Raw genomic sequence first — 12,846 nt, forward strand, 5'->3', positions numbered from 1 at the left:
AATGTGTGGCTTGTCTGGCTGGCTAACTGAACAATCATTTCATTTCCGTGTACTCTTCCAAACTAAACAAGTCGGAATCAGAATTGCTTTTATTACATCTATGTACAGATACAAAGAGTACAATTCTTAAGTTTAGGTTCATTAGACATTGGCATCGCAGCAGACATTGCAGTGCCACACATTCAACGACGCTAATCGCTACTTTCAAAGTCACGTTACTAAGAAATTCGCCGGAGAGAAACTTGAAAATTGTTGCCAGATTAATTGTTTCAGTGAGGAGTAGTAGTCACATCTGTTTGAAGTGGAAACTCGTCGAGAAACAAACACGTTTCTGTCTCCGCCGATGGTCTACTCCTCCCTGCACTCCCCAAGTGGAAACGACTGGGCTCGAAATAGTCTGGAGAGTCTGGAGAGGGCCGATGAACGATTAAACAAGCCTGCAGAAATTGTGAGTCTGGCCCCCCGGCTGGAGAGGTCTACATGTGACAGTTCTGATGACGGCACCAGGGGGTGACTGATCATATCTGCTCTAGACCTGGCTGAGGGGAGGACACCAGGGGAGGCTGGTGGAGGTAGGAATCAGAGGACGCTGGCTCATTGTAATGCATGGGACGGAATGAGTATTGGTATCAAACACACTTGTAATGCTTCCCTTACGTGCATTTCTATGAGCCCGTCCTCCGATTTCTACCTCTACCAGCCTCCATTGGAGGACATAATATAGGTGACTGATTTACTGATGCTTGCTTTAGACCACACCTTTGCCAGATGGGAGATCCATGTTATTTGACGACTGAGTTATTGTGGAGCCTGTTACCCACTGTGGGGTCAGCCAAGCTGTGCTATCATAGGTGACTGATTACTGATGCCTGGATTAGACCTGACTGAGGAGTCGGGTGATGTTATTTGATGAGTGAGTTATTTTAGCCAAACAGATGTCCACATAAATTAAATCGACTCCACAGTGTGTGTATGTCCCTTGTACTTATTTTGAATAAAGGCTCCTTGGTATTCAAATTCTCTTTCTCCTCCTTTCTCCCCCCCCCCCCCCCCTCTCTCTCTCTCTCTCTCTCTCTCTCTCTCTCTCTTTTTCTCACTTTCTTTCTCTTGCCCCCAAGGCCTCCAGCCCCTGGGCTGTGGAGAGCGAGCTGTGGCCTTGTGGGGCAGGCAGGGCCGGAGGAGGACCAGAGGGGGTGTGGGTGCTTGATGATTACCCCAGCGAGGAGTTCCTCTCCCTGGCCACGGCTGGGCTGCCAGCCCCCACCCTCCTGAAGCAGAGGAAAGCCCTGCTAGAGCTGCTGGAGACTAACTGGGACACAGGGTACATAATCAACCCTTATACAGAGTTGGTGATTATAATATGCGTCATTTGGGGAGAGAAATCACTGTAATGGACCACAAGTGGTTACTGGGTGAAGTCATCTGTATAAGATGTTTAATCTCTGATCTGATCTCATGAGCTTAAAAAAAAGGCCAAATGTCAGCTTTTTGGGGGGTTTGAGAGAGAGCAACCTACTCCATGGAATTGACTCTGCGGATCAGACGGGATTAAAACATTTCATAACTGTCAACCTACTGCTCATTTGGTAAAGAGTGTGACGAGGGGGTATTTGATCTGGTTGAACTCATCATAACCTTCACCATTTACAGTTAGGCTACAAAATCAGAGGGGAATCCAAGCCTACTTGTTTGATGTTGTCTTGTTTGATGATGTGAGTGGATGTGCTGAGAGCAGGGGACGCTCTGTCACACGTGCCTCGCTGTACAGCTATACAGCTGAATATCCTGGAGCTCAAAGTGTGTAGTGTCGACCATTTTGTTTTGCCCTAAGAGTTGTGGAAGCTACATCAAGTTAGACATGTCTTTTACTATCACCCATGAATTAGTTTTCTATGATAACAAATATACAGCCCTGGTAGGTATCTCTCTCAAGTTAATTTGGTAGAGTTTGATTCTGTCGGGGGGGCCAGGGGCATGCTGTTTTGTTGTGTTGAGAGAGAGTGGGAGGGGCGGGGTAATGGTGACTGACTCTTTGGTTTTATCATGTGATGCATTGCATTTGCATTTGTGATAAAGCGGTTCTCGTACTTTCACTGTATTTATTTATCGAACTCTCTCTTTCAAGTGACCGCTATTCCCAGTACCTCACAGCCCAGGTGATTGACAGCGACGGTCAACCGATCAAGAGCACCAAGTCCTCATTCTTCGCCTCCCTTTCCCGCCTCCCTTGGGTCCCAGCCTATCGTCTGCAGGAAGGGGGAGGGCGGAAAGAGGAGTATCTGTGTCCGAAGGCCGTCTACCTGTTCTCACCTGAGGTCTGCAGCCTGCTGGGGACTCACGTCAGCTATGTGGACATGAACCCCAGTGAGATGACCACAGCTCTGGGTAAGAGACTGTGGGCCCTATTATGCACTTCATAAGTCTTAAGCAATAAGACGAGGCGGTAGATCTAAACTTAAGACGTGGAGGCGTGGTCAAGGCCACTTTGCTATTATGCGTGCGGTAGTGGGCGCCTAAAACCCGGCGCTAAGCAAAGAAATTAGTCATGGGTGTGTTTTGGGCGTCTTCTCAATCAACCCAATCAGCGTGCCAGGTGCCATTCCCTTTAAGAACCGGCTGCGTTGAGTCTTTAGCGCTATGCTATTATGGAAGTCCTAAGAAGGAGGTCAGCGCGCTTCTCTGCAGAAGAAAGTAACAAGCTCGTGCATGAGGTCAAGGCTCGTCAGTTCGCAATCTTTGGAACGGCGCGAAATCCTCCCCGAGCCGAGGTGGTGAAACAGGCATTGGTGGCTTTGTCATTGCTGACCAAACGACATATGTCAGTTACTGCCTGACGGGTGAAGCGCAGCTCATACAAGCATTGCTGCTCTGTAAACAGAATAAAATAATATATATATATAGGCTATATTATACATATTTTAATAATAGGCTATAATATAATTGTAATTGCAATATATTATAGCATTATTAACAGTTGGATCACCAATTGAAAGCGCTAAAATGCTTAGATCACGAATCCAGGATTGATTTGAGATTTGGCCTACCTGTCAGGCCGAGGTAACAAAGTCGTTGCCGGTATATGCGCTCGGCGCGCCGTCTTCGTCTATCATAATTCCTTCCTAGGATATATTCCATTGTTCTCTCTCTCTGGCTTAACATTTGCCAGTGGTGGCATTTATACTGTGACCGTAATTGACGTCTTGCCGTGGAGCCACGTGCGTGTTCATGTGTGCCCACATGCATGCGCAAACCGCGGAGGCGCGCTCGTGTTTCAAAACGTGCATGAAGTCTAAACTTAAGAACTTTTCAAACCACTTCTTAGCGCTAGGAGCAAAGTCAGATTGCATAATAGCAGGGGCGCCTAGTGCACTTCATTAACATATGAACACTCCCACAATGAGTAATATATGCACGGGAGTCTTACGTCTTATGTGTGGGCGCCTATCGACACCTGCATAATAGCAGTAGCGCGTATGAAGCGCATAATAAGGGTGGCGGTAGGTCTTAACCTGGTGGTGCGTCTTAATTAAGACTTAAGACGGCAAGTTAAGAAGTGCATAATAGGGCCCTGTGTGTGTGTGCGTGTGCGTGTGCGTGTGCGTGTGCGTGTCTGTGTCTGTGTCTGTGTCTGTGTCTGTGTCTGTGTCTGTGTCTGTGTCTGTGTCTGTGTCTGTGTCTGTGTCTGTGTCTGTGTCTGTGTCTGTGTCTGTGTCTGTGTCTGTGTGTCTGTGTCTGTGAATCTAACATCAGCTCCCATCTCCTGTAGGAATGAGACACAGCATCTCAGTCGAGGAGCTGATTGCCTACCTGAAGAAATGGTGTGTCAGAACCAACTCAGCCATTGGCCCTGAGGGACAGAAACAGGAGGAGGAGGAGGGGTCAGAATTCTCCTCTACAGGACAACACATCCACAGCGTGTACTCGTACCTGCACAGGAACTGTTCCCAGGCCAGTCTGAAGGAGCTGTTCCAGCACTCACCAGCTGTGTTCATAGAGTTCCAGAGGTATGGACTGCCCTGACAATTTGTCACAAAATGCTTTACAACGAACAAGATAAACAATATCAACACTCGACCGTAGACCCCCCCCCCCCCTAAAAAAGCAAGCCAGGGAAAATTTTCCTTGGGCACAGTGGCATATAAAATATTTAAAAAACTCCCTTTTAGGGAGAAACCTTAGGGGGAACCAGGGTCAGAGGGAGACCAGATAGGGCCAGATGGAATCTTCTGGAAAGTTTTCTATTCAATACTTTTGTCCTTTGCTTTACAATGGGGGTTCAGTGTGAAAAAGGAAATGAAAGTCCATAACATTGTACAATAGTCTTTTCCTGAGGTTACAGCCATGCCTAAACAAATAGGATTTTGACAGTTGCGTTATTGAATTTGCGAGTCATGAATGAGTATGGAAGAATATTTGTTGACAGATGGGATATTGATGAATATTGTGTCTGTCCCCAGGCGTGAGGACTGGTGTTCCGGAAGGTTCTACCACCTGAAGGAGGTGTGTTGGAGCGACCCGACAGGCATGTTCCAGCGGTACCGTGAGCTGACCCGCGCAACTGACAGCACCGTTCAAGAACCCAAAGTACTGGCTCCCTTCTACAGCCAGCTGGACGGCATGAGAGACCTCTTCTCCAGGGTACTCCCTTCCTCCTCTCACCTCCAACAACTCCCTTTCTAAAAAAACATCATCTGCCCATTTTAATTGAGATGTAAAAAGTACTGTACTTTTAAATACATTTTTGCTCCTGAAATCACTGAGATTGATTTTGTGTGTGTGTGTGTGTGTGTGTGTGTGTGTGTGTGTGTCTGTAGTTAGGTGTGGAGCCCAGCCCATCGATGAATCAGTATGTGGGTCTACTGGAGATGGTCTGTTCGTCCTGTCCTCTCCCTCCTGCAGACGTACTGCAGGATGTGTCTGTTCTGTACGCCAGACTGGGTGAGTCAGTCTGTCTACCCTCCCCTCCCCTCCCCTCCTCTCCCCTCCCCTCCTCTCCTCTCCCCTCCCCTCCTCTCCTCTCCTCTCCACTCCCCTCCTCTCCTCTCCCCTCCCCTCCTCTCCTCTCCTCTCCCCTCCCCTCCTCTCCTCTCCTCTCCTCTCCCCTCTCCTCCTCTCCTCTCCCCTCCCCTCCTCTCCTCCTGTCTCCGCTGTTCTTCTTCTCCTCTATGTTCTGAAGATGTATTGCAGGATGTGTCTGTCCTCCATGCCAGATGAGTCAGGCTGTCTGCCTTCTGCGCTCTCTCTCTTCTGTCTCTGCCTCCTCTGTCTTCTCTGTCTCTATGTCTCCTTTCTCAATATTCAATTAAATAAGCTTTATTGACATAGTAAGCAAACAACAAACATACACACACACACACACACACACATTGTTTATTGTTTTTTCTGCGTCCCTAGCTTGTTTCCCTATTCTCTTCTCCACTTTTTCTCTTTGTCTCCCTCCACCTCCCCCCTCTGCGTTCCCCTGAGTCCTGCTCTTCCAGGGTTGTTGGTTTATTCTGTCTCTGTGGTCTCTCCCCCTCCAGCGGACAAGTGTAAAACACAAGACCAGGAGCACACCACTCAGATCAACTCCAGTTACTGCTCCACTCTGAAGGGTGAGGAACACACACACACACACACACACACACACACACACACACACACACACTCAGATATACATCAACTCTCTAATACTACTCCACTCTGAGAGATAAGGAACACACACACTAAAGTATAAGTTGGAAGAGCAGTTATTTATTTCCTCTGGTCTGTCTCTCCCCTCCCCCCGCCCCCGCCTTCCACAGGCATGTTGTTGGATAAGAGAGTGTTTCCTACCAAGGACAACTGCTGGGTGACTCTGGCCCGCAGACCCATGATCCCTGACAGCAAGGAGCTGGAGAAGATGTTTAAATCCCACAGAGAGGTCTGCCTGCTCAACCTGCCCCCGGCAGACAAGAAGACAGCCCCCAGGACCAAGGCCGGACCCCCCCACCGTACGCTGCTGCTCACTACCCAATCCGCTTGTTAAGTCTGACGTCAAAAGTGACGTTTAGCCATTTCCGAGTCCAAACCAGAAATTCTCCGCACCAGAGTACCTCTGAACTACAGCGGTAGAATGACAGTTTAATCGTTTTTTAGACTCTGATCTATTCATACAACAAGGGACACAGCACTTTCCCGTTTTCTCCATATTGTCAGGGTATTTGAGCCTTGGAAAAGCGCTATATAAATATAATTAATTATTATTATTATTTCTCCATTTCGAAGACAGCGCCTCAGCCAATGTTGGACCCGGAAACACGTCACGACTTAACAAGCGGATACATTAAATTACGAGACTCTGTTTAGACTCTGCAATTTGGTGTTTCAATTGTAACCCATTTCGACAAGCAGCACGTCGTAATGGTGGAAGTCACCGAAAAAGACGGTCTCTCTCTGTCTGTCTCTCTCTCCCAGGTCGGCCCGCGGTGGGCGAGCGAGCCGGTGTGTTCAGCGAGGAGGACCGGACTCTGTTCCTGGAGATCTGTGGCGTGCGCCGGCTGTCCCAGTGTGTCAGCACCGAAGCCCAGACGGAGAACTACAGACCCTGCCCCTCCATGCAGGCCCTGGTCCGCTCCGTGGTCCCCTACGTCCAGAGGTTCCTCTACCACCACGACGAGCTGGCGGAGCTCTACTGGGAGCTGCAGGAGAGCCACGTCTCCCAGAGCATCCGGCAGCTCAGCTACGGACAGGTAACGAAGCTCACTGTGGAAGCTCGCCTTACAAAACCTCACTCTCACACACCTCAACGAGAGACCTCAATGTACAGTACAAACACCTCACATTCAGTTGGGTTCCTCACATTAGAACCTCGCCCTGGAACCTCACTGAATATTGAACCGAAAATCAAACCTTACTGCATTGTGTGTGTTCCATGATACGTTATTGATATACAGTCATGGACAAAAATAGTCCAATCATTTTGTCCAGTCCATTTTTGGAGTTCTGTGAGTCAGTTCTGTGAGTCAGATTTGGCTTTTTTTTCCTCTGCTTCTTTGTGTTGTTCCAATGCAAACAAAACAAATAAACATGTGAATACCAAAGCATTTGTAATTGCCCCCCCCCCCCCCCGCCCCTCCATCCAGCTGTACGGATTTTATTGCACAGCCCTAGTATGCTGTACATCTGCTACTTGAGCCTGCTGTGACTGTGTTTGGCTGTATGCAGGTGGGTATGCTGTACATCCGCCACCTGCTGACTGTGAGTGAGGAGGAGCAACCGGTGGTGGAAATGGAGGACGTCATCTGTCTACTGAAAGACAGGAAGGAACTCTACATCCAGAAAGACCATCTCTCAGCCAGGCTGGACATCTGCAGGTGTGTGTGTAGTGTGTGTGCGTAGTGTGTGTAGTGTGTGTAGTGTGTGTAGAGTGTGTAGTGTGTGTAGTGTGGGTAGTGTGTGTGTGTGTGTGTGTGTGTGTGTGTGTGTGTGTGTGGGGGTGTGTGTGTGTGTGTGTGTCTGTGTCTGTGTGTGTCTGTGTGTGTGCGCGCGTGCCCTCTACCTAACCTGTAATAGGTTAAACAATGACATCAACTGCTTGATCTTTGGATTTAGAACATCCCAATATGATAAATCAAGTGCTTTCTAACTGTATGTGTGTGTGTGTGTGTGTGTGTGTTTTTGTGTGTGTTTTCCAGAGAGCTGGCGAAGCTCTTCTGCACTGAGAGTAGTCACAGGAAGGAACTGGTTCTTTTCCTCGGTGGCCTGGTGACCTCGCTCAATGTAAGTCATGTCACTTCCTTCAGCATGTCATCTCTGGTCATCAGTGATGATAGCCAGGCTAGGTGTCATCAGTGATGATAGCCAGGCTAGCTGTTATCAGTGATGATAGCCAGGCTAGGTGTGGGAGACCTCCTGGGAATAAGCTTTTCCCCAGTAGAGAGACGTGCAGCGGGCGGGGGTGGGTGTGCTCTTTCAGGCCCCTGAGAGGTGCGTCTGTTGCGGGCAGAGACACCTGCTACCTGCGGGGACCACCAAGACAAGGTCACGCGTGCAACGGGAGAGAGAGACGTATTTTCAGGCTTAATAACTAAAGCATCCCCGGTGTTTACAGTCAAAATAAAAATTCCCATTGATCAGTGGAAAGGGTGAAGGTTAACCAACGTTAAAATGGACTGGATAGGTGTTTCCAATCGAACGTGGAAATATGAAAACTATGAATATGTCAGTTATTTCCATGAATCCGTTCTATAAATTCCCAAGTTCGTTCGGGCTATGTTTTCCAGTCACTGTGTCATGTGTTTATACAGCATGGATGTTACGTGCCTAATGCCTGATACGCACACTTGTTACTTGCCGCTTTCATAATTTGATGAAAAGCTCTTCTCCGCTGGAAATAATTGCCGGCTGGTCCATGAAATATTAGGCTATCTGTTTGAGTTTAAAAGAAAAGAAAATAGCCCACCTAGCAGTTATTTTAAGCTCAAACAGACAGGCAGCCTAATATTTCATGGACCAGCTGCCAATTATTTCCAGCGGAGAAAAACTTTAGACGGGATACTGTCATTTGCCTACCTTGTTATTACCAGGCAGTGACAATAGACAGTCTATGGTCGCCCCTAAGCTTTAGCAAATATATGATGGTTTACTTACTGTTCAGCACTTGAGGTTACATTCAATGCATGACTTGTGCTATTCAGGCTAAATACAATTATGAAAGCGGCAAGTCAGCGTCTTTGAGCCCCGGAAAAGTGCTATATAAATACAATTAATTATTATTATTAAGTGTGCGCATCAAAGGCATTAGGCACGTAACATACATGCTGTATAAACACATGACAACCGTGCATTATTTCCCGAACTTTGCTTCTCGGTCTGTCAGTCTCGATAGGAGGAGAACCGGATGGAGTTATCCGTTCAAGGCTGGTTATCTCACACGTTTTCAACGAAAGCACCCCGGGAAGGCTAAGTTCGCATCAAAGCGCACCAGCACCCCCCCCCCCCCCCCCCCCCCCAGGTAGCAGGTGTCTCTTCCCGCAACAGACACACCTCTCGGGGGCCTGAGCGCACCCACCCCACCTCCCCCCGTTGCCCGTCTCTCTACTGGGTAAAAGCTTAAAATCTCTCTCTCACGCACACGCACACACACACGCACACACTTCCGGGCAACTCATAGCTCAGTCTCCCTCTGAACTTTGCACTACTGCATTAGAAACACAGTCAGGATTTCTGTTCTGAAATGGAGGAAGGGCTTCTGGGCCAAGGCTCAAATTAGGCCTGAACTGAGATATTTCCCACTGTTGTTTTGATTGCGTAACATCAGCTGATGTGGGACATGTTGAGGGCAGGGGAGGCTGGTGATGGCAGAAACCGGAGGACGGGCTTGGATTGTAATGCATTGGAAAGGAATGAGGAGCGGTATCATACCATACCATAGAGTCTAGACTGTCCTCCGATTTCTACATCCATCAGCCTCCCCTGCTGCATACTGAAGTCTGGATTGATTTATTGCATGCAAGATTACACCACACTGTCACAATAAGCTGGCAAGAATGATCTGTTATTACCAGACGGTCTTCACAGATGTGCAGATTTGAGGTGTTTATCAGATTTGGGGTGTTTATCAGATTTGGGGTGTTTATCAGATGGTCTTCACAGACCTGCAGATTTGCAGTGTTTATCAGATTGTCTGAATCTCATTTCCCCGCCGCTTGTTATCAGTCCAGGGACCTGATCAAACGGATCATTCTAGAACATGGTAATTAGGTCATCCATGTTATAATGAGATGAAATCTCTCGGATGAACCTCTGATGGGGAGAAATTTCCCCTCTACTGCTTGTGTGTGTGTGTGTGTGTGTGTGTGTGTGTGTGTGTGTGTGTGTGCGCGCGTGTGCGTGTGTGTGTGTGAAGGGATTAGAACACTGAGCATACTCCAGGCGTGGTGGGTTAATGGTGTTGGTTTATTAGCTATTAGGTAGGAGCTATTTACTTAAATAATTAACAAGATGAAGAAGGCAACTTTTGTGAAACCTCCAGAGGTATGGAGCAGATCATCTGATAACTTGTCTTACGCTGGTCAACTCATTCACTGCCACGTTCCATTCAATAGCGTTTTTTTTATTCCAAGCGGTAGAATGAACCTGTCCTCTGATTTCTGCCACTCCTGAGTGAGTCCCTGTCCTAAGGGTATAGTTGAGTAACTGTTAGTTTGTGTGTGTGTGTGTGTGTGTGTGTGTGTGTGTGTGTGTGTGTGTGTGTGTGTGTGTGTGTGTGTGTAGGATCCTGCTGCTTTGAAGAGGTTCCTTAACAAAGAGGACATCAGAGAACTGCCAAGTGACGAGGAACCATGGGAGGTCCCAGAGCCCGTGGTCCCAGAGACCAAACCTGAACGAGGTACACATACACATACACACACACATACATACATACATACATACATACATACATGCATACACACACACATACATGCATATATACATACATGCATACACACACACATACATGCATATATACGGTACATACAGCATAACACCTCAACTGAAACATGAGGAGCTTCCATTGACTGTACAGTAGCATACCTGCATCTCTCATCCAGCCTGTAAGGAAGCTGTGAGACAGACTACGTGTTAGCCATGCTTTACAAGGGAGGCTAGTGGAGGCCGAAATCAAGAGGACGGCCACACGTGTTTGATTCCATCCCTCATCCCATCCCATCCCTCCCAACAATGAGCCTGTCCTCCGATCCCTGCCCCCACCCACCTGTCCTGTGTAACACTGCTATGGAGAGAGCAGGAGACGGAGACCTTGGAACAGGAGCTGGTGGTATCTCTCACGCAGACGGTGTCCCTGAGATGACAAGTCTGCACTTTCTTCTACGGCGTCTCTGACGCTTGCCCCTATTTCACCATATTTCATAATATGTGCACACACATACACTCACACGCACACACACTCACACTCACACACACACTCACTCACACACACACACACACACACACACACACACACACACGCCCTTAAACAATTTGAAGGCTTTCACACACACACACACACACACACACACACACACACACACACACACAGCCCTCAGACAAATGTATGCAGTGTTGTGCATATGCTAATCTGGGTCTGTTTGGTGACATGAAAGAGCAGCTGTTGCCAGGGCTCAAAAGACTGAGAGGAGCAGATCTTTCAATACACAGCAGAGCTTGACACACACACACACACACACACACACACACACATTCAGACAGCCATAAGGATGTATACGGCTAAGTTAATGACATTTGACAACATCCCTACCAATTGGCTGGGGCGGCAGTGGCTCAGGAGGTAGAGCCATCGTCTAATGATCGCAAGTTCTGCGGGTCGAACCCCGGCTGGCCACTCGTCGAGGTGCCCTTGAGCAAGGCACTGAACCCCTAATTGCTCCCCTTGCCTAGAGCATAAAATACCAAATCCCAACAATTGACTGACCAGTTGATTGCATGGCAATAAAACAAGTATTATTATTACATTATATTATTATATTATCATTATATAATTACAATTACAAGGCTCATTCACTTCAACCATGACAACTGGGTTCGAGAGTAAGAGAAAAGGTTCTCTGGGTTTTATAACATGCATGTTGTGTACTCTCTCCTCTCCTCACTTAACTCTGGGGCTCCAGTGTTTTCAGGGGGGCAGAGGGCCGTCAGTGCCCCAGAAGAGGAGCCTCGCCCTCGGCAGGAGGACGGAGAGCAGACCCTACAATGCTGGCCCCCACGATCCTCCCTCTCCAACACCGCAGCCATTCGCACAGGTACGGAGAGTGAGAAACCCAGCACTAGACATCAACACTTGTGTTCTGTACGTGTGTGACTGGAATTGTAATATATGTCCTGTATGTGTCTGTGAGCACATTGTGTTCTTCTGTGTACTATACATGCTTGTGTTATTGCATCTACTGTAGTGTGACGTGTGTGTGTGTGTGTGTGTTTGTGTGTGTGTGTGTGTGTGTTTGTGTGTGTGTTTGTTTGTGTGTGTGTGTGTGTGTGTGAGTGTGTGTGTGTGTGTGTGTGTGTGTGTTTGTGTGTGTGTGTGTGTGTGTGTGTGTGTGTTTGTGTGTGTGTGTGTGTTTGTGTGTGTGTGTGTGTGTGTGTGTGTGTGTGTGTGTGTGTGTGTGTGTGTGTGTTTGTGTGTCCACCCAGGGGGGGCGGCAGCAGGTGTGGTAGAAACAGTAATGAAGATGTGGCCCCCGCCTGCGGAGCCCAAAGACAGCCTGAGAGACCCAGAGAGAGAGCGGCCCCCCAGAGAGAGCAGCCATAACGCTGCCCTGAGTCTCGGCAGCCATGACGGCCCCCCCAGGCTGGGGACCCTGGATCGCACAGCGGACCACCTCTCACCTCACAGAGACCACCCGGCAACCGCCAGCAGCAGCACACACCCAACAGGTCAGACCTTCTAGAACCGTCTCTCTGTTATTCACCACTAAAAGATGGTTTCATGGTCCCGAAGCATAGAGCTCCCGCCGCCTACTTACTCCTACGACACTCAACATCGGGTCCCCCTCAGATCTACCAGAAAGGGATTGGACGTGGCATGTTTTTTTGTTTTTTTTAAACCAATCCTAAAGGTCTTTGCACACCAATGCGTGCGTTTTCGCATGCGTATTTTTTAATCCGTCATCCGAAAAAAACGTTACGCACAGAGACCTTGCACACCGGTCCGTTGCGGAGTCCGTTGCGTTTTTTTACGTTGCGAACTTTCGCAATATGCACTCTACATTCTAAATGCTTGATTTAGCAAAAGGTACAAACAACTGAGAGCAATATAACTAAAACCAAATGGTAGACCACATCAGTAGAATGTATTATCAGTAGAAAAGTACAATACATCTTTATTTC

The 12,846-nt window shown here is 48.1% G+C and overlaps 2 protein-coding genes across 2 annotated transcripts in view; both read left to right on the top strand.

The window, feature by feature from the left end:
* LOC308167937 (uncharacterized protein) overlaps positions 1-12,846 on the top strand; it is a 53,332-nt gene that overhangs the window by 27,636 nt on the left and 12,850 nt on the right. The window contains exon 32 of the mRNA XM_080542416.1: positions 1,119-1,321. Coding sequence (XP_080398542.1) covers positions 1,119-1,321 — 203 coding nt within the window. The remainder of the gene's footprint in view (positions 1-1,118; positions 1,322-12,846) is intronic.
* On the top strand, positions 1,859-12,407 carry LOC308167432 (uncharacterized protein; the record flags this gene model as incomplete). Its single annotated transcript, XM_080541853.1, has 13 exons — positions 1,859-1,915; positions 2,142-2,385; positions 3,767-4,004; positions 4,458-4,638; positions 4,815-4,938; positions 5,523-5,594; positions 5,784-5,972; positions 6,436-6,710; positions 7,186-7,334; positions 7,656-7,740; positions 10,237-10,351; positions 11,631-11,762; positions 12,151-12,407. The coding sequence occupies 13 exons, from the start codon at positions 1,859-1,861 to the stop codon at positions 12,405-12,407; spliced, it is 2,118 nt and encodes a 705-aa protein (XP_080397979.1).

This window comes from Nansenia antarctica (assembly GCF_963989245.1).
Source record: "Nansenia antarctica genome assembly, chromosome: 11".
In the NCBI taxonomy this organism is placed as follows: domain Eukaryota; kingdom Metazoa; phylum Chordata; class Actinopteri; order Argentiniformes; family Microstomatidae; genus Nansenia; species Nansenia antarctica.